Source organism: Phascolarctos cinereus, unplaced genomic scaffold, assembly GCF_003287225.1.
Source record: "Phascolarctos cinereus isolate Bilbo 61053 unplaced genomic scaffold, phaCin_HiC Scaffold_3;HRSCAF=262, whole genome shotgun sequence".
In the NCBI taxonomy this organism is placed as follows: Eukaryota; Metazoa; Chordata; class Mammalia; order Diprotodontia; family Phascolarctidae; genus Phascolarctos; species Phascolarctos cinereus.
The window spans coordinates 112,483,570-112,507,992 of NW_027555736.1; the positions used below are offsets into that span (position 1 = coordinate 112,483,570).

The 24,423-nt window shown below is 38.8% G+C and overlaps 1 protein-coding gene across 2 annotated transcripts in view; it reads left to right on the forward strand.

The window, feature by feature from the left end:
• ADAMTSL3 (ADAMTS like 3) overlaps positions 1 to 24,423 on the forward strand; it is a 567,152-nt gene that overhangs the window by 238,505 nt on the left and 304,224 nt on the right. For both annotated transcript variants that reach the window (XM_020966068.2, XM_020966078.2), the window contains exon 5: positions 15,862 to 15,907. In XM_020966068.2, coding sequence (XP_020821727.1) covers positions 15,862 to 15,907 — 46 coding nt within the window. The remainder of the gene's footprint in view (positions 1 to 15,861; positions 15,908 to 24,423) is intronic.

A 24,423-nucleotide genomic window follows, 5' to 3' on the forward strand; every position in this document is an offset into this window, starting at 1 on the left:
GATCAGTTTGGGTTGTTTACATGATTAAGAAGGTGCCCAGTGAGATGGAGTGAGAAATGCTGGGGTCTTACAGCCAATTTATGGTGGAGCCCCAGTTAAAATCTAGGCTTTCTGACTTCTAGTCCAGTGCTGTTCTTACCATACGAGTTCCCTTTGCCTGCTTCCGTGTTCCTGTTGGGTGACATGTTGTCCATGGGAAATCCTGTAGCTCTAGGGTAAATGTTTTAAGAGGGCAGCTAGGTGGCACAGTGGATAGAGTGCTGGACCTGGAGTCAGGAAGTCTTATCTTCCTGAGCTCAGATCCAGCCTGATACTTACTCGCTTTGTAACCTTGGGCAAGTCACTTAATTCTGTTTGCCTCAGTTTCCTCATCTATAAAATGAGCTGGAGAAGGAAATGATGAACCACTCCAGTATCTTTGACAAGAAATCCCTAAATGTGGTCACAAAGAGTCAGATGTGACCGAAACAACTGAACAACAGATGTTTTTAACTTTTTTATGTCATGGCCCCCTTTAACAGTCTGGTGAAGCCTAAGGACCCCTTAGATGAATGTTTTTGAATGCTTAAAATAAAATAGATAGGATTACTAAAGAAACCAATTATATGGAAAAAATGGTGTCATTTTTTTGAAAGCAAATTTACAGACTTCAGGTTAAGAACCCCTTTTCTAGGGCTATATGAGTTAGACTAATAGATGTTTTCTACACATTCCACAGCCCATTGATTAGAAATGGCATGGTTAAAAATCAGTCAATCAGCAGTTGGGTTTTTTCTTTTGTTTTGTTTTTAAGTTAGTGCCTACTATGAATCAGGAGGCAGCTAGGTGTTAAGTGGATAGATTGTTGGGCATGGAGTCAGGATAACCTGAGTTCAAATCGAGCCTCAGACATTTACTAGCTGTGTGACCCTGAGCAAGTCATTTAACCTCTGTTTGCTTTAATCCATTGGAAAAGGAAATGACCAATCACTCCACTATCCTTTCAAAGAAAACCCCACAGACGACATTCGTATGCTATTGTCTATGGGGTCACGAAGAGTTGGACATGACTATCATTCAGTGGAACGTCAACAGCTTGTATGAGGCACTGGTGTTAGGCACTAGGAACGCGAGTACAAAGAATGGAACAACCTGTACTTGGAATGAACTTACATTCTAATAGGGGAGATAAGTACATATAAAAATATGTAAATGTAAAATGAATAAATGGAGCTATATGCAAAGTAGGTAAATACCAGGTAGTTTCAGAGGAAGGGCACTAGCAGAAGGGCACTTCAGAAAAGGCTTCCTGGCAGAAGATAGAGGCTGAACTTCATCTCAAAGGAAGAGGGGGCTTTGGGGAGGCAGAGGTCAGGAAGAAGTTTTTGAATGAGAGAGGAGAGCTACAGGGTGGCAGCCTGAGTGCATGGGAGAGTCTAGTGAAGGTTTTAAAAAATTCAGGATGATGGAAACGTGGGCGTGGTTGTAGGAAGTAGAGAAGGCACCAGTGGAGGTTCAAGATTAGAGGAAGAGAGGGGATGAAAGAGGATGCAATGATCTAATGTTATCAGGAGATAATAGGAATTTTTTTTAATGTGCCCAATCAGCACATTAGAGACTTTCTCTGTCTTTGTTCAACAGCTTGTCAGTGATGTGGAGGTGGTCAATGGAGGGGCATCCAAGGAAGAGAGAGACAAGGGAGGTGGGGCAACAGGACAAGAGGGCATTCAAGAACAGATGAAAGCTTTGAATTGAAATGGCTAGCTCTTGATTTGAGGTGGGAGAAGAAGGAAAATACAGTCAGAGCAGGGGTAATGGCCTAAGGAAGTACCAAGGGGTAAAGAGAATGGGGGTCTCAATGACAGCAAAAAAACAGGTGCCGGAAGGTGAAGCAAGGGGAGAGGTAGAATGAGCCTGGGTTCAGCAAGGGCCTACTGCATGCAAGTAGACGTCCCTGCCTTCTTCCATAGAGTGGCTGATGTAGGAGAGTCCTCCAACTAGCAGAAGGCGCAGGTTGAGAGCCTAAAATTAAGGGGATGGCTTCCTGGACTTGAAGCCAGAAGTTTGAAGGTTGAATCCCAGCTCTTGTGTTAGTAGCTGTGTGAACCTGGGAAAGTCATAACAGAATCCAGTTTGACAAGCATTTATTCAAATAGCTGTAAGGCAAAACAGAAACAAAACCAGTTCCAGGCATTGAGGAGTTTCGATTTCATTGGAGTTTGGAGTGTAGGAATGGGAATAAAACACTTCAACAGATAAGCCAACACGAAACAGTTTGATGAGGGAGAGAAGACTGCCAAATGAGGGGAATTGGGAAAGGTTTCCTGTAGGAGGTGCCATGTGAGCTGTGCCTTCAAGGAAGCTAAGGATTCTAAGAGGCAAAGGTCAGAAGAGTGCATTTCAGGGAAGGTTGTTCACTTCTTTTCAGTCATGTCTGACTTTTTGTGACCCCATTTGGGATTTTCTTGGCAAAGATACTTGAGTGGTTTTCCATTTCCTTCTCCAGCTTATTTGATGGATGAGGAAACTAGGTGAACAGGGTGAAGTGACTTGCCCAGGATCACAGAGCTAGTAATTGTCTAGGCTGGATTTGAACTCATGTCTTCCTGACTCCAGCATTCTATTCACTATGTCACCTAGATGCCCTTTAGGAAAGGTGGGACAGCCTAAATGAAAGGAAGGTGACAGTATATGGAATTGGAAGTTTGGAGAACACCAACTAGGTCCAGTTTGGCTGGAATACAAAGTTTATGAGAGAGTATTGCAGAAAAATTCTAGGAGGATAAGCTGAGGCAAGGATGGTAAAGATTTTGAAATATCAAGCTAAGGAGGTTCTACTTTATCTTAGAGGCCATCAGGAGCCGTGGAAGACTAGAGAAGGAAATGAAATGGTTAGACCTATGTTTTGGTGCGATCGTTTGACAGCTGTTTGGAATATGAATTGGAAAGGGAAGAGACTGGAAATTGGGAAAATGATTAGGAGGCTGTCAGTTGGTGTGTGTGTGTGGTGACTGTGAATGGAGGGGAGGGGAGAGATGAGGAAGTTGTAGAAACACAATTACCAAGACTTGGTAACTGAATGGATATGGCCAGGACAGGGATAAGGGAGATTGAAGAGTCAGTACAATCCAAGTGAATCTGGTTGACTGGAGAGCTGGTGGTGCCCTTAATACTAACAGAGAAATTGAAATAAGGGAGAGTTGAGAAAGGGTCAGTCATGGGTTACATTCTCGACATGTTGAATTTGAGGTGCCATTGGGACATCCAAGTGGAAAGGTACAGCAGGCTGCTGATGGTGTGAATTTTCAGTACAACACAAACTTTTGAAAGTGTTACTTTATTGAGCCTCCTGAAGGAGGCTTGAAGAGACAAGAAAAGGTTGGAACAGCTTCTATGTGGAGATCAAGGGAGAGATTAGGGTTGCACCTGCATGGAAATGATAATTGAAATCCATGAAAGCTAATGTTAGCAAGGGGTATAGAAAATGAGAAAAGGGCCCAGCATAGAATCAGTTTTGAAGTTAGCCAGGGTTAGGGGGTAAGTGATGGATAGAGCCAATTGAACAAAGCAGTTTGATGAAGAATGATCAGACAGGTAGGAAAACTGAGGAGAAAACTCGGTTGGGAGGAGAGGGCAGAGAAAAGAACTTTTTATTTAACAATTAAAGAATCTTTAGTTATCTTGGAGAAAACAGCTTCAGTGGAGTGTTAGAGTCAATAGACAGACTGCAAGGATTTCAGAAGTGAGAGATGAGAAAGGCAACCATATAGATAGCTTTTCCTCTTTGTAATTTGACTGCGAAAGGTTATAGTTTAATAGCTTGAGAGTCTGACAGCTTAAATGATTTTTTTAAAGTTTGTGAGAGACTTTTTTTGCAAGTAAATGATGTTGGTTGGTTTTGTACATAAGCAATAGAAGATGAATTAGTGGATAAGAAAGGATTGAAAACACATTATAGAGGATGATCAAAGGGGCACATTCCTTTAGGTGATATGAGGGGGATATAGTCAAATGCATAAGTAGAATTACAGGCTTAAGGCTAGTAGAGGTCTTAGCAGTGACCTAGTCCAACCTGGTCATTTTAGTGCTGGGAAGAGTAAGGCTCAGAAAGGTCAAGTTGTATGGCCAAGTTCACAGAGGCACTAAGTGCAAAGGTGGGATTATAGATTGTCTGACTCCAAATTCCGTGCAGTTTCCAGTGCATCATGCCTTAGCAAAAAGAACCATTCTTAGTCAGAGACTGTAGCAAAGATAAAAAAAATTGGAGATGTGAAGGGTATGATGGGGGATAGAATAGGACTGGAGGGAAAACAGAGAGTAGAGAAATAGGGAAGAGGGAGTTCAAATGGCTAGGGAGTAAGAAGGAGGTTCCTCTTCCTTCTTTCACTGAAAGAGGGAACCGAGGAGTTCCCTCTTTCAAAAGGAAAGGTTAGGAGGCTTGAGGAGATAAGAAGTTTGAAACCATTCTTGGGAAGAGTGTGAATGGTACCAAAAGGATAAAATCCCCAAAGGATAAAAGTATTGCCATGCAGCAGGGAGTGCCTGGTTGAGATTATATGACATGAATTTGTACTGAACCCGGTTGGCACAGTTCAGTAGCTCAATTGGAAAATACCTTAGGGAATCACCTAATTTGATCCTCTTTTTTAAAGATTTACATATGAAAGAAAAGAAATTAAGTCCCATAGATATTAAGTAAAATAAAGATAATATTTTTGATCTACTTACCTTACACGATTGTTATGAGATTATGATGTATATTGCTTTAGAATTTACAAACCACATTCATATCCATTACCTATGGACTACTGAAGTAATGTGTATGAGTGTACTTTGTAAATTCTAAAGCAATATAGAAATATACGTTACTATCATTATTAAAACATCTAATATCTAAATCTTATCATTATAATGTGTCAAGAGATTCCTCTGAAAGTGATTAGAGATTTTGATTCAACAAATACTTAATAAGCACGTATTGTGTGACCATCATGGTCCCGCACTGTAAGTTACAAAATATACAGAGCACAGATCTGCCTCTGCCTGTATAGCCTTATTTTTTTTTTAATTTACTCTGTCACAAATAGGAATTGTTAGACCCAGTTGGTGTTGGAAAAGTTTGTTTGGAGGTTTGGGAATAAAAATATTTATGTGTGCTGGGTAAGAACAGGAAGTACAGAACAGAATGGGACAACTATGTGAAGAGAGGAGCCACATTACAAAATAAGCACAAATCAAGAGACCTCGATTTAAGTCCTAGCTCTGCTATTTACTGCTTATGTGACTTTGAGTAAGTCACGGCCTCTCTGGGCCTCACTTACCTCACCTACAAAGCTAGGGTTTTGGATTAGATGGATAAGAACCATTCTAGGTCTGCCATTCTAAGAATTTAAAGAGATTTGATAGTAGAGGGGTGATAGGTGGAGTACAATAGGAATCACCTGCCTAGTTGTTTGGCTTATGTACTATGGATGAGGGTATGTGGGATGTTCACGGAGGACTAGCACCTCTGGTGTGAGGGCTCATTGAGCCCTTTTCAGGGCTGCTTATCCACCTTTAGTGTCCACCTGTTACCAGCTCTCACCTGTGGCTCCAAGAAGCTGTAGCATGTACAGCAGCCACACTCCAGTGAAATTGTCTTGGGCTAAACTTGAGAAGATGAACTGAACCAGATTGAGGGTAACCAACAGGCCTCAAATCTGTTGGTGAGATAGTGGGGTGTCTGCCCCAAGTAGGCGAAGACTTCTCCCCTTGGAACGGGTGGATGAGAACAATATGTTCCAATGGCCATGAAGGCTGCTGAAGCAGGTGCTATGGAGTGCTTAGAGTTGGTCAGACATCAGAGACACCCAGGTCATCCACTGCATCCTGGGCCATCACCAATTGTCTTGACTTTTGCCTTGCCACTGGACTTCAGTGACTCTGGCCGACAATTTTGTGCGACTCTGCCTCTCTTGAATCCAGTTCATGTGCAGGTCAAGACATGTGATGTCATTGGTCCTCTTTGAAATGAAGGAAAAACAACAAACAGCAACATGTAATATAGATAGCTCTCTAACGTAGAAAAAAACTGGTCTACGTGTAATGTGGACTTTTATTTAGATGGATAGTATCTGAGACTTGGCCATCCTGACTCTGGAGAGGCACCTGGACTTGGAGTCAGGAAAACTTGAGTTCAGATCTAGCCTCAGACACTTACTAGCTGTGTGACCCTAGGAAGTCACTTAATCTAACCCTATTTGCCTCAGTTTCCCCATCTGTAAAATTAGGAGTGGTAACAGCACCTACTTCTCAGGGTTGTTATGAGGATCAAAATAGACAACATGTTCGAGGTGCTTTGCAAACCATAAAGCGTGATATAAATGATAGCTATATTTTTATTTCTGTCTTCGTTGTGAAATAGGAGGTGAACCGTGGCTACCACTATCAGTAACCTAGTGGAAGAGGGGCAGGTAAAATTCAAGACTTTGGTGGTTGAGCTGACATTCCTTCTCTCTCTTAGTCACAAGTTAGTTTTGGGCTAGAATTATATCTATCTATTACACAGGGGGTAACTGGGTGTTTCAGTGGATAGAATGCTGGCCTTGGAGTCAGGAAGACCTGAGTTCAAGTCTGGCTTCAGACACTTATTAGCTGTGTGACCCTGAGAAAGTCACTTAACCTCTCTTTGCCTTTAATCTGTTGGAGAAAAAAAATGGCAAACTACTCCAGTATGCTTGCAAAGAAAACTCTATGGACAGTATGATGCACGGGGTCACAAAGAGTCATATATGACTGAACAACATTACGCATCAAATATTACTATAGTTATAGCAGTAGACAGCTGTTTTTTGGAGTTAGGAAGACATAAATTCAAATCCCACCTCTCAGGCACACTGTGTGACCCTGGATAAGTCATTTAGCTTCTCAGGTGCCTCAGGCAACTCTCTTGAGACTATAAACTGAAGAGAAGTTTGTAATCTGAATTGGTTGAAGAAGAGTCTCAGTGGAGGCTGACAATAAAATCACATTTTTAGTGACATATTTTTGTATTTTTACAGGCTCATTTTTTAAAAAAGTTATTTTTGGTGCCTTAACCCTATATGACTTTTTAAATTTTTGATGAAGAACAACAATATAGGATGAATTTCTTCATTTAACCCTCACTAAAGAGAATATATTTTAGATGTGTAAAATTAATATCCAGGCACTGCTTTTGGAGAATGATCAATGACTTCCTTATCAGTTGTTGGGTAAAGGCACCAGGGTCCGTACCCCTCTGCATTGCATAAGGCAGGATGAACCCTTGTGAGTTATTGGTAAGGAGATTTATTTTTCAGGTTGTTGTTGAAATCTTTTTTTTCAGTCATCTCTGACTCTTTATGATCCCATTTGAGGTTTTCTTGGCAAAGATACTGGAGTGGTTTGTCATTCCTTCTCCAGCTCGTTTTACAAATGAGGAAATTGAGGCAAACCAGGTCGAGCGACTTGCCCAAAGTCACACTGCTAGTGAGGCTGGATTTGAACTCAGGTCTTCCAGACTTCAGGCCCAGCACTGTCTTCATTGAATCACCTAGCTGCCCAGTTTTTTTTTCCCTTTGGGTAGCTGTTGGATTAAATATCATCTAAGACCCTTCCAACTCTCAAGTCCACAATTCCATGACTTCTTCTTCTGAGGCGAACTCATCTAAGCCTCAGAGTCAGGACACTTACCTGTTCCTTCTGAAACTATATAAAAGCTCTTCAGAAACCATAAAGTATTCTACAAATGAAAGGTATTATCATCATCGTCATCATAAAACAGAAGTGTGGTCTGGTGGTTAGAACAAAGACCAAGAATGAAGAGACTTGGGTTCAGGGCCTGGCTTACTCAGAAGCATGCTGAAAGCACTTTGGCAGCTCTCCTTGCCTCATTGGGTCTCAGCTTTATAAACGAAGGCCTCCTTTCTCCCTGGGTAGGTGGTTGTACATATTTGCCTAGAGTCAGAGACTACTAGAAATAATTGGGCAGGATGAGCCCTTAATAAGCCGCAGTGCCTAGCTCTCGACCTTTAGGTATGGTCATACTTAAATTATTCCAGACCCTTTCCAGTGCTTAACAACCCTCCCTGTAAGTCTGGGAAGTACTTTGAGATGTTGAAAAGAAACCCAGAGTAGTATCACTTACTTCTTTTGGAAATCTTATGGCTGCTTTCTATCCCTGAACAGCCTCAGAGACTTATAAAGCCTTTATAAATCTTGAACCCTTGTGGTCAATCTCTTCTGGAAGAAGGGTACTGCTTGGGAAATTATATTCAAAACAAAGACGCCCTAGAACTTTAGAGAGTTTGTATGTGCCTCTTTTTAAATTCAAGATTTGGGGAATTTGGGTAGATATAATTTTTACTTGTTAATTTCTTTGTGAATTGTTATTTTAAAAATTCAATTACATTTAATACCTTTTGGCTAGTTTGTGCTTTGTACAGTAAGCCAGCCAAAAAATCTCTTTCTCTTGAAGAACTTGTAACATGATACTCTAGGCAAGTACCAGCAATGAAAAATACAAGGCTTAAGTTAGCTATTATTTTAGAAGTTAATATCTTTTTCTTCTACAAAACATACACTAGGTCTTTAATACACTAATATTTGAGTCAAGGTACACTACCAGTATACTAGCAATTGTGAAGTGACCGCTATAAATTGCAGCAGTATGAACTCCAGAGCAATTTTATTAATATTTTTAATGTATTCCCATGTGGAGACAACATATGTTTTCTATGCACTGATAAATTTATGGTTTCAAAACTATTCTATATCAGGTTATTATGATTGTTGTAATGAGTAGGAAGTACATAGTTGTGAAACAACATTTTTAGATTCTCATATGCTCTAAGAATCATTAGCTTTCACAGTCATTGGAATGAAATTAAAAATTTGAAGGCAGTACTTTTGTATTTTGGCTACCATGGGTCAAGGGAGTTATTTCTAGAATAAGCTGGCAAATTCCTGTATAGGAAATTTAGGCTCTTGTGTTCTTAGCTTTTAAATAACTTGCATTTCATTTTGTGCCTGGTTCATAAAATGGTTATTTATGTACATGTTAAGAGACTATAGCATAAGCTTGCTATATCAAGTGAGGCCAGCCAAAGGATTGACTAAGTGTTGAATTTGAAAAAGCCTCTGTTTAAACATAAGCAAAATGAAGTAGTGAAGAAGATGAAATCTTCCAGAAAACTTAAGGGTAGGGAGAAAAACTCTTTCTATTGAACCAAATATAAAGGGCTGATGAGCACCCTATTATACCTGCTGGGGTTTACATTGAATAAATTTATTGTATGATTTGTTGTAGAATTTACTGACCTCTACCTCTGTTAGCATTTGAGTGGTGTTTGTTTTGGTAATGAAGCATTGCTTTGTAGTTTCGCTTGGTCAAATCAGGACTCAACCAGTTTTATTTTTTCTTTCTCTACTCTTTTGCTTATAATTAGGGCAAGCTGCCACTAAGTGATTGATGGTATCTGAGTTATAGTAATGTGGTCCAATTAATAAGCTTTTGTCAAAGATATACATTTATCTGAGAAACAGATTAGCACCATTTTCCTTTAAAAAGTAATGCACTAAGTTATTATTTATTAAGGTAACTGAACTCAAAGCTATATAACCACTTTGTGAAGAAAACTCTGATGCAATTTAGTATTTTTCGCTAGTATAGTAATGGCCTATTCTCATTCTCATAAAACTTAAGCAGACTACTTTCTTGCAAATTATCATGATTCTATTAATTTAGAACTGGTGGAACCTTTAAAGGACCTGTAGAATTTCAGTTCAGTAGGGAGTCAGATGTCCTTGCATTTCAAAGCCATCATGTGCCAACAGCTTTCTAGTTCTAGAGAAAATATCATTTTCTAACTTCTGAACTGATAGGAGGACTTTAGTTTGCCTTTTCTCCTTCTTATTACTTTTCTCCAAACATAAGAGACTGTTTGGCATTGTTACACATGGATATCTGCTTTCTTTTGAATTGGAAAGGAGAATTTTCAGAGAGAATGAGAGAAAGAGGAAGAGAAGAAGAAGAGGAGGAAGAAGAGGAAGAGGAGAACGAAATAAAAAAAGGAAGAGGGGGAAAAAGGGGGAATTTAGTTTTTAAAAGTCTAGCTGTATTCCTTGAAATGTGCATGCAATGATTACTTCTAATGCAACTTCAAATGAAGTTGTAGCTATTGACCATTTCACACACTGGATCAAATACAAATTGCAGAGAGCTCTACATTTCAAAAAACCTTATATATCCATCAGGACAAAATATTTTAAAACAACAGTTTAAACATTTAACAAGTTTTTAAAGCAGTTAAGCCAAGATGCTTTCATCACAGTTATCCAAAAAAGTAACTAGATTTTTCTGACTTGTTCCCTTACAAGAGGATGTTTTATAGGGTATTTTTTGTTGTTGGATGAATAAAGAGGCTGGATACTTCAGCAATGAATGAAATCCATTTGATACAGCTAGATAATACAGATCTTCTCTGAAGGGAACTAAGCACTTTGCTTTCTGGATGACCATGATACAGGATTTAGAGTCAGAAGACACATTTGAATTCCAAATCTGCTGTTTACTTGGACTGCTAATTTAAACCTTCCTAGATTCTAGTTTCCTCACCTATAAAATAGGCAGATTGGAATTCCAAGGTCCTTTCTAGCTCTGCATCCTGTAATCTATGACCTAGACTGAAGCAGAATCAACTTACTTTACTAGGTTTAAAGTAGCTTGCAATTACAGTTATCTCTTCCATATTGCAGGTGTTAGGGACTCTGTGACCCGGTGATCTGGAAAATCCTTGTGAAAATTTTTGGCTTTCCCTTCATACTGGAGAAATCTGAATTTTTTCTTTTTCTTTTATGGGAAAGTTTACAGTATTAAAATATAAAATATATTGATATCATACAATACTATATATGTGTGTGTGTGTGTGTGTGTGTATACACTTATATATTATGCATTTTTGAGTTTCTAAACTTTTTCTGTGTCATCTGCTGGCCTCCATGAATCATCTGTGGCTTCCACAAAACTCCCCCCAAAATCTATTTAATTTCATATGCTGACCTGCAATATATCAGAACCACAATGGGGAAAGTCATGATGTGGAAGGTATAACTGTATAAAGCACTCTAAGGATGGTAAAGTGCTTTACTAAAGTTATCTTATTTGATCCTCATAACAACCCTATGAAATATAGGTGGTATCCATTTTAGAGATGAGGAAACTGTCCATGGTCACATAGCTAGTGAGTGCCTATGATGGGATTTGAACTTAGGTATTTCAGATTTCCAAGTCCAGCACTCTATCCACTGCACCACCTACAAGATCATTTCTGATCAAAATTATTGAGGCTTTACATTTGGCCTCTGCTCAAGTTGAAGACGTAATTAATATGAGGGACAAGGTATCTGCAATGTATGTTGGGGTAACATTTCCCTTGTTCTGGACAGGTAATGTAAATAAGATATAGATTTTCAGGTTTACAATGAAAGAAAGAAAATAATATTTCTCACATTACTTCTGTACTAGAAATAGAGGTTCTGATAATAAGTTATAACTTTTAGATTTGCTTGCTTACCTCTTACAGAGAGACAATGGAAGGAAAGTGAATACTAAAGCCCAAGAGAGAATTAAGGAAAGAGAATAGAGGAGAAAATTTATGAGAATCTCTGATCCAAAAGACCCTAATGGAAGAAGATTGAGGAGTAGTGCAAACTTTTGTTTATACATTTTAGTGTTGTTGAGTAGTTTCAGTCATGTCTGACTCTTCATGACCCCAGTTGGGTTTTTCTTGGCAAAGATACTGGAGTGGTTTGCCATTTCCTTCTCCAGCTTATTTTACAGATGAGGAAACTGAGGCAAACAAGGTTAAGTGACTTGCCCAGGGTCACACAGCTAGTAAGCATCTGAGACCAGATTTGAACTCAAGTCTTTCTGACTCCAGGCCGAGTGCTCTATTCACTGTGGCACCAGACTATGCTGGTTTATATATTTAACATCTATTAAATCCCAAAGATAGTTGTGGTGGTGTCATCCCTAGATATGTAATTAACTGGGTACACCTGAAGTACATTAGGGTTAATCCTGAGATAGACTGGATTTGTTTTTAGAAATTCCTCAGAACTGTGGTCATTATAATAAAAATCAACTTATTAATTTAAGAGAGAATTTGCAAGGAAACATATCAAATTCAAAAAACTCCTGGAGCTTCATTATAACATGTCACACTATAGCAAGATACTCACCTTACTGCAGAACCATCTTGGGGCCTCTTCGGAGCATTTTGTTACCAGGTGGTTCTCTTAATGCTGATCTCACCTATTACACAGATTGTCAGCATATAGAATGAGTGGGGAAAGAGGTAGGTGGAGGTGTATATAGGAATTTATGGGTTAAAAATGCAGACAGATATCTTTGAATTTCAGTTGTTTTCAATTATTGGATGAGTTTGTGAAACCTACTTTGTTTCCTTGTTTAAAGTAATATTTTGACATAAACTTGATGTGACAACAGAAGAAGAAGAGTTTTTGCCAACTGGAACAAACCATCAAAATCTTGCCCTGACAGAAGCCCCACTTTCCTCTTGAAGCCTTCCCTATTGTCTCTCCCCTTTTTTTTCCCCCTTAGCCCTCTGACCAGATCTGACCTTTCTCTCCTCTGAACTCCAATAGCACTTCTTTCTACCACTCAGACACAGAGTGGGGTCATGAATTGAGGGAGATCTTGGAGTCAGGATGTTGTGGTTTCAAATTCCACCTTGGACACATCCTGGCTGTGTGAGTCTGGTCAAGTCAGTTACCCTCTCAGTGCCTCCAAGTCACTTCTCTAAATCTTAGTGACAGAACAGTTGCCTGCATTAGGAGAGGGAGCTTCTTTGTATGGGATCTCCCTTTATGGCTGAAGTCACAGATCAAGGCTTCCCCTTCCATTTCCCCAAAACAGACAAAAAATATGGCACTTAACTTCTCCTGCTTTGTATTGTCTCTGTATTTACTTGTCTTATATCACCCAGTAGACTGTAAGCTCTCTGAGGCTAAGGATCATTCATTCCTTTGACATTTTTGTGCCTCTCGAAGTCATAGAACTATGCCAGACAGACAGAAGGGTCTTATTAAATTTTTTTGGAATGAATGAATAACATCCTTCCCACTCATCCGCCCCCAAGTTCTCCCTTTTAGTTGACTGGCACATCTTTCCGTATACTCTGGACTAACAAATATTTAAAATTATTTGAAATTGTGAAGAATTTTAAATGAGTAAAATGGGATTTAAGACAGAAAACTGTTCCAGCCCCTCCCAAACAAGCAGACTCGTGGTTTTCCTTGACCCTAGGTTTTCCCTGGTGAAAGCAGTGCTCTCTGAGAAGTGTTTGGCCAGCTGTCAAAGGAAAGAGAGAAGCCAAAGAGGACAACCACTCACTGCTCATTCCCACTAAAGAGGAAGGAAAGAAATAAAAGCTTGGCCACATCATCCACTTCTAGACAAGGTTTACATCATAATGAGTGACATTTTAGAGCATGCACAGAGGCAGAGACCTCAGACCCCTTGAATTCCCTTGAAACAGGGTTTCTTAACCTTTGTTGTGTTGTGGATCCCTTTGGGGGTCTGGTGAAGCTAAGAGCCCCTTCTCATAAAGATGTTTTTAAATGCAGTTAATAAAATTCATAGGATTACAAAAGAAACCAATATATTGAAATACAGTTATCAAAATACAGGGAAAACAACCCACTAGTTTACAGGCCCAAAGTTAAGAATCTTTGCCAAAAAAAATTATAGGATTATCCTCTCTGAGACATTTGAGACAAAGGAAACTCTGGGGAGGTGGGGCAAAGGTCTTAGGGGACACAGGGAATGGAATATATTCTATTTTTGAAAGACCTTGGTGGAGGTAAAATGCTATGGAAATAGGTAAGATCTGTCTAATGCCATCTGCAATCAGACCTTCTTTGGTTTTCACCATGAAGGAAACTTCATATTTATTTTGTCCTGAATACTGCCTCCACTTAATCTTACCCATTATGGTAAGTTGGTGACTGTGTGTTCTTGAAGGTTATATCAATCAGAAGAGAGTGAGTTCTGATAGGCATTATGCAGATTGGAGAGGTTTTAAGAGCGGACCCAATGACTAGTGGTTGCTCTAAGACCAGAATGGCTTACTGGCAAAAGACTACCACCAGGAAGGAATTTTTTGCCCACAGTAACTCATGATTAAAGAAGGCGAGTTTTTGCCTTTGTATTCCCAACCTGTACCAAAGGACCTTGCATATGCTTATTGCATGGTGCCTTGCATGTAGTAGTAGGCACCTAATAAATGCTTGTTAAATTGACTAGAAATTAAATCATCTACTAAATTAGGGAAAGGCTATAATTTGTCTTAACGGAGGGCATACCCATACCAGAGAAGTCACAAATGTTCTCCAGTGTGCGGAAGAAGGTAAAGATGGAGACTGAAAGTCAGGCAGACCTGGGTTCATAGCACACTTCAGAAATTTAGTAGTTGTGTGAACCTAGGAAATCACAACCTCTTTTAGCATTAGTCCTGTTAAACTGGACTTAAAAATAACACCTAACTTGTTGGAGCATCAGTAGGATTAGAGGAAATGATGCATGTTAAGTGGCTTGCAAACCTTTAAGTACTGTATGAGTGTGAACAATTAATATTATTATTATTAATGACTACTATATATAGTACTTATAATAATATTGAATTATATAATAATCTAATACTTATAATAATATTGAAATAAAATCTCTTCATGAGCATAATTTTGTGATAAAAATGTGCTAAATGAACATACTGCTTATAAGTAAAGAATATGTACAAAGAAATAATATTGCACATGTACAACCAAAGAATTTATTATTTATATAACAGATTAATTGGAGAGCAGGTTTTTAGAGATAAATATAGTAGCTGAAAAATAGATAGGGCATTAAGGTTTACAGAGTACTACAAATGCATTGCTTAATTTGAATTTGGTTTTGGCCTCTCCAGCTATTAATGCCTTCCCTTCAAAAGATACCTTCCTTAAACTGTATTTATTTTATATAATGAGCTATGTATCCATAATTTCCTCCAATAGAATGTAGGCTCCTTGAGGGCAGGGACAGTTTTTGTTTTTGTATCCCCAGTGTATCCTTAGTGCTTAAGATAGTGCCTGGCACATAGTAAATGTTTAATAAATGCTTGCTGATTGAATGACAATATTTAAAGGTGAAGTCTTTGAAAAGTGAAGTGAAATGTGCTGGTAACAGGATTAGAGGAAAGAATTAAGGTAGAAAAATAAGCATTTATTAAGCACCTATTATATGTTAGGCACTGTGCTGAGCATTTTACAAATGTTATCTTATTTGATCCTCACAGCAACCTCAGAGGGTCAGTGCTATTATTATCCCCATTTTATAGTTGAGGATACTGCTTTTGAATTTGTTTAGAGCCATTTTTACAGGTATTTGAAGGGGTTTGGGGGAGAGCTCAAGCAAGTCACTGCTTTTACTCTGCCATCTTGGTTCTGCCTCTGTATAGGTGAGGATACTGAGGCAGACAGAAGTCAAATAACTTGTTCAGGGTCACGCAGCTAGTGTCTGAGGCCTGACTTGAATTCAGGTCTTCTTTGGCTCCAAGCCTAACACTGTATCCACTGTGCTACTGGCTGTCTCATATAGAGATAGAAGAGTATGGTCATAGATTTAGAAGTGAAATAGGCCTCAAAGATCAGGTAGTTCATTGGTATCATTTGAAAGATAAAGAAACTCATGCATAGAAAAATGAAATGACCCGTCCAAGGCCATGTAGGTATAGTTTTTATAGAAAATCATTGTCTTGTTTTTGCTTATGGATAATAATGACTTTTATTCACAATCTTTATCCTCTTTTCTCTACCTAGGAGCTGTGAAGGGCAGAATATCCGATACAAAACCTGCAGCAATAATGTAAGTCTTGTAAAAAAATATTCTAATGAAACTTTAAAACGACATATTATTGTGGTATGTACTTAAAAGCTAATGGCACATAATACTCTTTCCTCACTCTCTTGTTACCCGTTTAAAGAGATTTGACTGTTCGCCTAATTGACCACAGATTTAGAATTTGCCCTTCGTGAATGCATGCCTTACTGCCAAATTGGATACAAAATATTTCATGTGAATTACAAGGAAGTTACACATTTGGGGAAAATTCATAGGAACTTATCCTAAATTGTTCGGCATTAAGATGTTTTAAAAAGATGTTTAAGACTTCCTTTTACAATGTTTTAAAGCAATAAAGATCAGAAAGGATAAAAGAATATCTGTCCTTCATACAATCTGCTCACCAAAGAGGATCATTTGACTTCCACTACTTAGATTATGATGATAATTATGAAAATTCTTCAGTTACTTTCTGTTTAGTCTGGAGTTATGGGAATACCTTCATTCCAAATGAAATTTGCTGATATGAACAGTAAGTCTAGCAGAGCTTGAGGCTATGACAATATGAATTGGAGAAAAAAATTTTGAAACATTATGTGTAATAGGCAATGCCACTAATTTTCTTCTTGATAAGTGCTGTTGTTTTTTCCATGAATTCTTTAGAAGTTCTAAAATATCTCCCTCTATATTTGGAAATATCTCCACATCTGTTCAGGACAAAACCTTGACTAAAGCCACACCTATGTAAGTGTGGTTAAATTAAACCAGACGAAAAAATTCATCCTGGATTGAGCTACCTTCATATAATGGGCTGGGACATTTTTTTCTCTGCCTGGCCACAGAATAGAGTGTTAATAATGAAATGATTTCATAAAATGAAATGTGACTTTTTATGATTAAAGAGAACTGAAAGAAAAGGCAAAGAAAATAAATCATCAGGAATCTTTCTGTAACCGCTGTTTTCTTTGATATCTTAACCCGAAAGAGCCACTTTCCTCAGGCCCAGAGATCTAGAGACTGCTAAGGTATAAAAGAAGACAGAGAACATTCATTCAGTCATTCAGACAACATTTATTAAGTATTTGCTATGTGATGGCCACTGTTCTGGGAGCTGGGGATACAAAAACAAAAGTTAAAGTCTCTGCCCTCAAAGAACTTACCTTCAAATAAGGGAACCAATATGAACATATGTTGGCATTATTAAATATATACATTATTAAATATATAAAGTAACTAAGGGTGAGGGAAAGACCATAATAACTGAGGGAGTATGAGGGAAAGCTTAGAAAGGTAGTAAATGTCAAGACATGGGGTAATAAGTCTTCTAGAGTAACACAGTGAGAGTAGAAATAGAGTGAAATGAAGAACATATCTCAAAGAAATATTCAAATGAATGCTTGACAAAAATAGTTACAGATAAGATATAGATGATGAAGGATAGAGAAAAACATGGGTTACTCTTGGTTTTGATTAGGAGAAAGGTTGATGCCTTCTGTAGAAATGGGAGCATAGAGAAAGTGACTGAGCTTCAAAAAGAAAAAAAAAGATTAGTTCTGATTGGGATGGTTTTGATGTGTCATGAAAATAAAATGAGTAAATGAGCTGACTCTTGAAATCAACTAGGGATTCAACCAATTAGGAATCTATTGCAATAGTGCAGACTTTGCTCTAGAGTGAGGCAACCCAAGGTAAGTTCTGCTCTTTAATGCTGGTGCTATTGAAAAAATAAACATATAGGATTCTTAGCAATAGATTGTCTTGACTTCCAGAATCTAATTTGTTCTTTACACCTTGGTGACCTCTTAATTGGAGCCCTTAGGGGCCCCTTGGCTAATTATACTAGATCTTGATGCAAGACCGTCTTTTGGTGCTGACCTGGCTTGTTTTCAAGCACAGCAGCTGCCTTACCAGTGCACTCTTGTTGCTGCTCCACATGCCAGCATAATAGAATCTGAAATTTCCTGTGCTTGAAACTTAGGAAGCTGACAGACCATCAAAAATCCTACTATTTTCCTTTTGAGTAGTTTCCAATCAATCAACAAGCATTTATTAAGCATTTACTACGTGCCCTGTAAGGCAGTTAGATGATGCAGTGGATAGAGTGCTGGAACCAAGGTCAGGAAGACCTGAGTTCAAAATTGGCCTCAGACACTTACTAGCAATATGATACTGGAAAGTCACATAACCCTATTTGCTTCAGTTTCCTCATCTGTAAAATGAGCTGATGAAGGAAATGGCAAAGCATTCCAGTATCTTTGCCAATGGAGCCCCAAGTGGGGTCATGAAAAGTAGGACATAACCGAAAACGATTAAAACAAACAAGTGCCCTGTACTAGGCAGTGAGGATACAAAGACAAAAAAAATTGGAAGTCCCTTCCCTCAAGGGACCCTCAAATTAAAATATCCTAAAGGCCATTGGTGGCAAGAAGTTATCTTCATCAAGTCTGGAGCTATGGACTCTTTCTACAAGTTATATCTATAACAGTTCAATTTAATTCATTTTTTATTTATGGAGTACCTAAGTAACCTAGCATGGTAAGGAATACAAAAGAGGGTATATAATACCCTCTCTGGATCACCAACTGGTGCTAGGCACAGTGCTGGGCAGATGGGAAATGGAACCCCCCAATGGAATAGTTCCTGCCCTCAAAGAGCTTACAATCTATCCACAATAGTTACATCCACAAAGCTCAATCCAATTCACTGATAATTTATTGGGTACCTAGATAGCCTAGCATAGTGAGGAATATAAATGGAGTATGTGAAACACAATTCCTCCTCTCAAAGACCTCTTCCTTCTTGTTGAAGAGAGAATAGCTAAGCAAATGTGATTAATAGATATAAAAAGACACTATGTATTGTGGAGCAACTGTGTGTTCTTGAACTGGAGAGTGACGTGTTGAAAATAATTTTAGAAAGGTCAGTTGGGTGATAAGATGCAGAGATAGGAGCCACTGACTCTAGAGTCTAGACCCTGGAGAAGTTCTTAATCTTTCTGTGTCCCTGGACCCCCTTGGCAGGCTGATGAAACCAGTACACCCCTCACAGAATAATGCTAAGTAAATGTATGAAATAAAAGACACAGTATTACAGTGGAAACCAATTATAGTGAAATATAACTATTAAAATGTTTTTAAAAAACAAGCTTAAGGACACTAGGTTAAGAATCTCTGGGAGAGACTAGGTAGGAGGTCATTATAGTCAAGACATGGGGTAATAAGTCTTCTAGAATAATATAGTGGGGGTAGAAATAGAGTGAAAGGAAGAACATATCTCAGAGAAATATTCAAATGAATGCTTGACCAAAATAGTTACAGATAAGATATAGATGATGAAGGATAGAGAAAAACATGGATTACTCTTGGTTTTGATTAGGAGAAAGGTTGATGCCTTCTGTAGAAATGGGGGCATAGAGAAAGTGACTGAGCTTCAAAAGGGGGAAAAAAAGATTAGTTCTGATTGGGGTGCTTTTGATGGGTCATGAAAGTAAAAATATCTTAAATGTAATTGGTGACAAGAGATTATCTAAGTCAGGACCGGAGCTATGCATTCCTCTACCTATAAGCATGGAGCTAGTAGTTGATGACATGAAAATGAGTGAGTTTAGTGAGGAAGAGATTATAGAGAGAAAAAATTAGGGGACTATATTATTATTATTAGGCCTATATAATATTTAGAGCTTAAGAGATAGAGAAGGAAAAAAGGAGCCATGAGAATAGCAGAGATAGTACCAGACTAGTCCAGCCAAGGGGGAGAGAGTTTTGAAAGAATATGTATTAAAATGTGAAAAGGAACAAAGTGGTCGAGGAGAAATAGGACAGAGTATTTAGAACTTAAGCAGAGCAGTAGAGTCATGGGGATAGAAGCCAGATTATTGTAAGTTAGGAGGAATGGGTAATAAGGAAATGAAGGGAAAAAGACATAAAAGAGAAATAAAGACAGCAGTTTGACAGCAGACTCATTAATAATTTAATAGGATGACACTCAGATTGGGTAATAAGAATTAAATGACAAATGAATGACATGGTATCTGGTGTGGAGGAGTTTATGGTATAGTGGATGAAATTATATGTAATAATAATAGCTAGCACTTATATAGCCCTTTAACTTTTGCAAAGCACTTTACATGTGTTATCTCATTTACCTTGTAAAGTAGGTGCCATTTGTTTTCTATTTCCATTTTACGGATGAGGAAGCTTAAGCTGAGAGAAGTTAAAGTAAGTCAGTCAACAAGCATTTAATAAGTGTCTACTATGTGCCAGGCATGATAAGAAGGTCTGGGGATACAAAAAGAGGCAAAAGATAGTCCTTACCCTTAAGGAACTTACAATCTAATAGGAGAGACAGCAAGCAAACAGATAAGCTATATGCAGCATAAATCAGAGGTAAATAAGAGAGAGAAGGCACCAGAATTAAGAGAAGTTGGGAAAAGCTTCTTATAGAAGAAGGGATTTTAGTTGTGACTTGAAGGAAGCCAGAGAAGCCAGTAAGTAGAGAGGAGGAGGGATAGCAGTCCAAGCATGGGGACAGAGAAAATGCTCAGAGCCAAGAGATGGGTGTCCAGTGGACCAGCAAGGAAACCAGTACCACTGGAACAAAGAGTATAGTAAGGAATAAGATACAAGTAGATGAAAGATAATGGGGGCGGGCATGGGGCTAGGTTATGAAGAGCTTGAATGCCAAAAAGGATTTTGTATTCAATGTTTGAGGTGATTGGGAATCATTGGAATTTATTGGGAGGGGTGGGTCATGTGGTCAAACCTGTGCTTTAGGAAAATCAGTTTGGTGGCTAAATGGAGGATAGATTGGAGAGGGGAGAGGTTAGAAGCAGGCAGATTCACCAGCAGGCTACTGCAGTAGTCCAAGCATGAGGTATTGATGACCTGTACCAGAGTGGTGGCAGTGTCAGAGGAGAGAAGAGGGTGTGTTTGAGAGACGTTGTGTAGTTGAAATCAACTGGTCTTGGAAACAGATTGGACATGTAGGGTGAGAAATAGTAAGTAATTGAGGATGACGCGTAGGTCTCAAGACTAGGGGCTGGTAGGGAGGTTTGGAGGAGAGGACAAGTTTTGAGAGAAAGATAATGAGTTAAGTTTTGGACATGTTGAGTTTAAGATGTTGGCTAGACATCCAGTTTGATATGTCTGAAAGAGTTGGAAAGGCAAGAATTGAGGTCAGCAGAGAGGTTAGGGCAGGATAGGTAGATTTGAGAATCATCACCATAGAGATTATCATTAAATCCAGGGGAGATTAACAAGTGGAATATTATATACAGAGAAGAGAAGAATGTCCAGGACAGAGCCCTGTGAGACACCTATGGTTAGAAGGCAAGACCTGAATGAAGATCTATCAAAGGAGACTGAGGTCAAGTGACTTGCCCAGGCTCACATAGCTAAGTGTCTGAGGCAGGATTCAAATTCAAATCTTTCTCGCTCAAAGTTATGCACTCTAATTTGAATTTTATTTGGTAGGCATATGGTAATCTTCAGAGATTTGGGGCCAGACGTGATCAGAACGTCACATTAGAAAGGTTACTTTGACAGGACTATGAAAGAGGGAGATTGGCAGCTGTCCTCTATCAAAGGCTTCAGTGGCAGCTGAAAAGTCATGAGGGCCTAATGAGGGTGGTAGCAGTAGGGATAGAAAGGAAAGATAGGTGTGTGAGATGGAGGAGATCTGGACATGTTTGAAGGCGGAATGGATAAAGACAGAGGAGAGGAAGAGATTGTTTCTCCACATTTCTAATGTTGTGCTTTTGGGTAGAGTTTATTACGGACCCATTTTGTGCCAGGCATCATGCTAAAAGTCTGGTGATATAAAGACTCTGAAACGGTTCCCACACTTAAGGCGCTTATATTCTGTCGAGGGACATAACATGCATGTAAGTATACTTAAAATAGATAAAAGGTAATTTGGGAGTATGAGTGGGAGGAGAAACTAGGAGCTGTGGGTATCAAGAAGGGCCTCATGTAGGAGGTGGTTCTCAAAAGTTCTGAAGGAAACAAGAGATTCTAGAAGACAGAGATGGGGGGGGCATCAAGGACCACCAGCACAAAGATACAGTGGGGGCTGGGGAATGGCATGTGTGAGAAATAGCATGAAGGTTAGTTTGATGTCTGGACTGTAGACCACAGGAAAAGGAGCAATATTTAATATTGTTGGAAAGGTAGTTTCAGATGAGGTTGTAAAGGGGTTTAAAAGCCAATCAAGGGGACAGCTAGGTAGTACAATGGATAGAGCACCTTCCCTGGAGTCAGGAGGACCTGAGTTCAAATCTGGCCTCAGACCAGACATTTGAGACTTACTAGCTGTGTGACCCTAGGCAAGTCACGTAACCTCAATTGCAAAAAAAAACCCAGCCAACCAGAGAAATTTATATTCCATCCTATAGATAAGAGAGCCATTAGAATTTACTGAGTAGGAGAGGGACCTGGGCAGATCTGTCCTTTAGGAATGTTAGTTTGGCAGCTGTGTGGAGGACAGATTGTAATGAGATGAGACTTAAATCAGGAAGACCAGTTAAAAAGCTATTGAAAATTCAGATAGAAACAGGAACCACTAACCAACCCCATGCATCAGGATCCCTGAGGTATGAATAGACTTAGACAACCACATGTTAATATTTGTTGTTGTTTAGTCATTTCAGTCATGACCAACTCTTCGTGACCCCATTTGGGATTTTCTTGGCAAAGATCCTGGAGTGGTTTGCCATTTCCTTTGCTATCTCATTTTACAGATGAGGAGACAGAGGCAGACAGGGTTAAGTGACTTGCCCAGGGTCACACAGACTAGTAAGTGTCTGAAGTCAGGTTTGAACTCACAAAGGTGAATCTTCCTGATTCCAGGCCTGGCAGTGTATCCACTGTGCCACCTTGCTGTCCCATATTAACATTATTTGTTTTATTGTATTTTATTCATTTTGTTAAATATTTCCCATTTACACTTTAATCTGGTTTGGGCCTCACTTGGGAATGTTACGGGCTGCATATGGTTAGTGACAGGTTTGACTTTTCTGGTCTAGGTAAAAGGTAATGAGGACCTGAAGGAGGTTGGTGGTTGCGTAAGTGGAGAGAAGAGGATAGATATGAAAGATGGTAGAGGTAGAAACAACTGGATTTGACTATCATTGATAAGTGGGATGGTGAAGAAGACTGAGGAATTGAGGATGACTCTGGTTGTAGACCTAGGGGATTAGAAATACGGTGGTACTCTTGGCAGAAATAGGGAGTTTGGAAGAAGAGAAGAAACAGGGAAAAGACAATGAGTTCTGCTTTCGTTGTGTTGATTTTAAGAGGCCTATGGGACATCCAGTTTGAAATACCCAGTAGCTCAGTTGGTAATGCACAACTGAAGCTCAGGAAAGAGGCTAAATCTGAAACTGTGAGAGGAAACAGCTTTTACTTTTGTCATATATCACTACAATCTCATTGCTATGGATGTCAGCAGGGCTCTTGTACACCTGAATGATGTGCATGAAAAGAGAGGTGGGAGAAGCATGCTAAAACATGGATTAGGAGCCATTCAGATTTGTTTGTTCAGTTTAAAATGCGGGAATTAGACTATAGCAAATGTAAATAATATGGGTTTTTTAGTGACTTTATTTTAAGAATATAACATTCTTCTTAAAATATACAAAGCCAAGAGATTCTTCATTATTGTGTGTGTTACATATACCAGCATGGCCTAGTAGAAAGCACACACTTGACTTGGACTCAGGACATCTGAATTCTAGGTGCTTAATTACCTCTTTGCTTCTCAGTTTACTCGTCTATAAAGTAAAGGTGTTAAAGTAGTTGATCTCCCAAGGCCCCTTTCAGGTCCAGGTCGTATGAACCTTTGATATTCCATTAATTTTGTGTGACCTTGAAAAAGTTATTTTCCTGGTCAGGCCATCAATTTCATCATCTGTGGATTGATGGTATTGGATTAGGGCCATGCTTTCCAGACTGTTCCATGGAGCCCTGGTATAGTGTGAATAGGGATTATGAGAAAATTTGGAGGTTAGTGATATGTTCCCATGAAACATTAAATGTAAAATTATATATTTATACAAAATGCTTATAATGTGCAACAATTTCTTGGTATGAAAATAAGCTTAATTTTCTTTATATTGCTCCAAAACTTCTCCAACCCCATTTATCCTGGCATTGTTCCAGACCCCAAGACTCCTCAGACCTATATTTATGGGTTTCATCAATATATTTCAAGCTCCAAAGCTTTATGTGGCCAAATTAGTTTGAGAAACACTGGATTCTAAGGTCTCTTCAGGCTTTAACATACTATGATTCTCTATGATTCCATTAACATACTTAGAGGAGCAGTCAATCAAACTGCAGTATGTAAATCCTCTTTTTCCCCTCTCCCTCTACAGGAAATATTTTGTGGTCCGTTTGTGCAACCACAAGTTAAAGCTGTAGGTACTATTTGTGATTTAAAAGTGTATGAAGTAAAGGTCTTCAATAAGAGTTGACAGTTTGTGTTATACAATTTTTAAAAGGAATTTTCAGAGGTCAAGAAATTGGTCATTAAAATGCATAAGT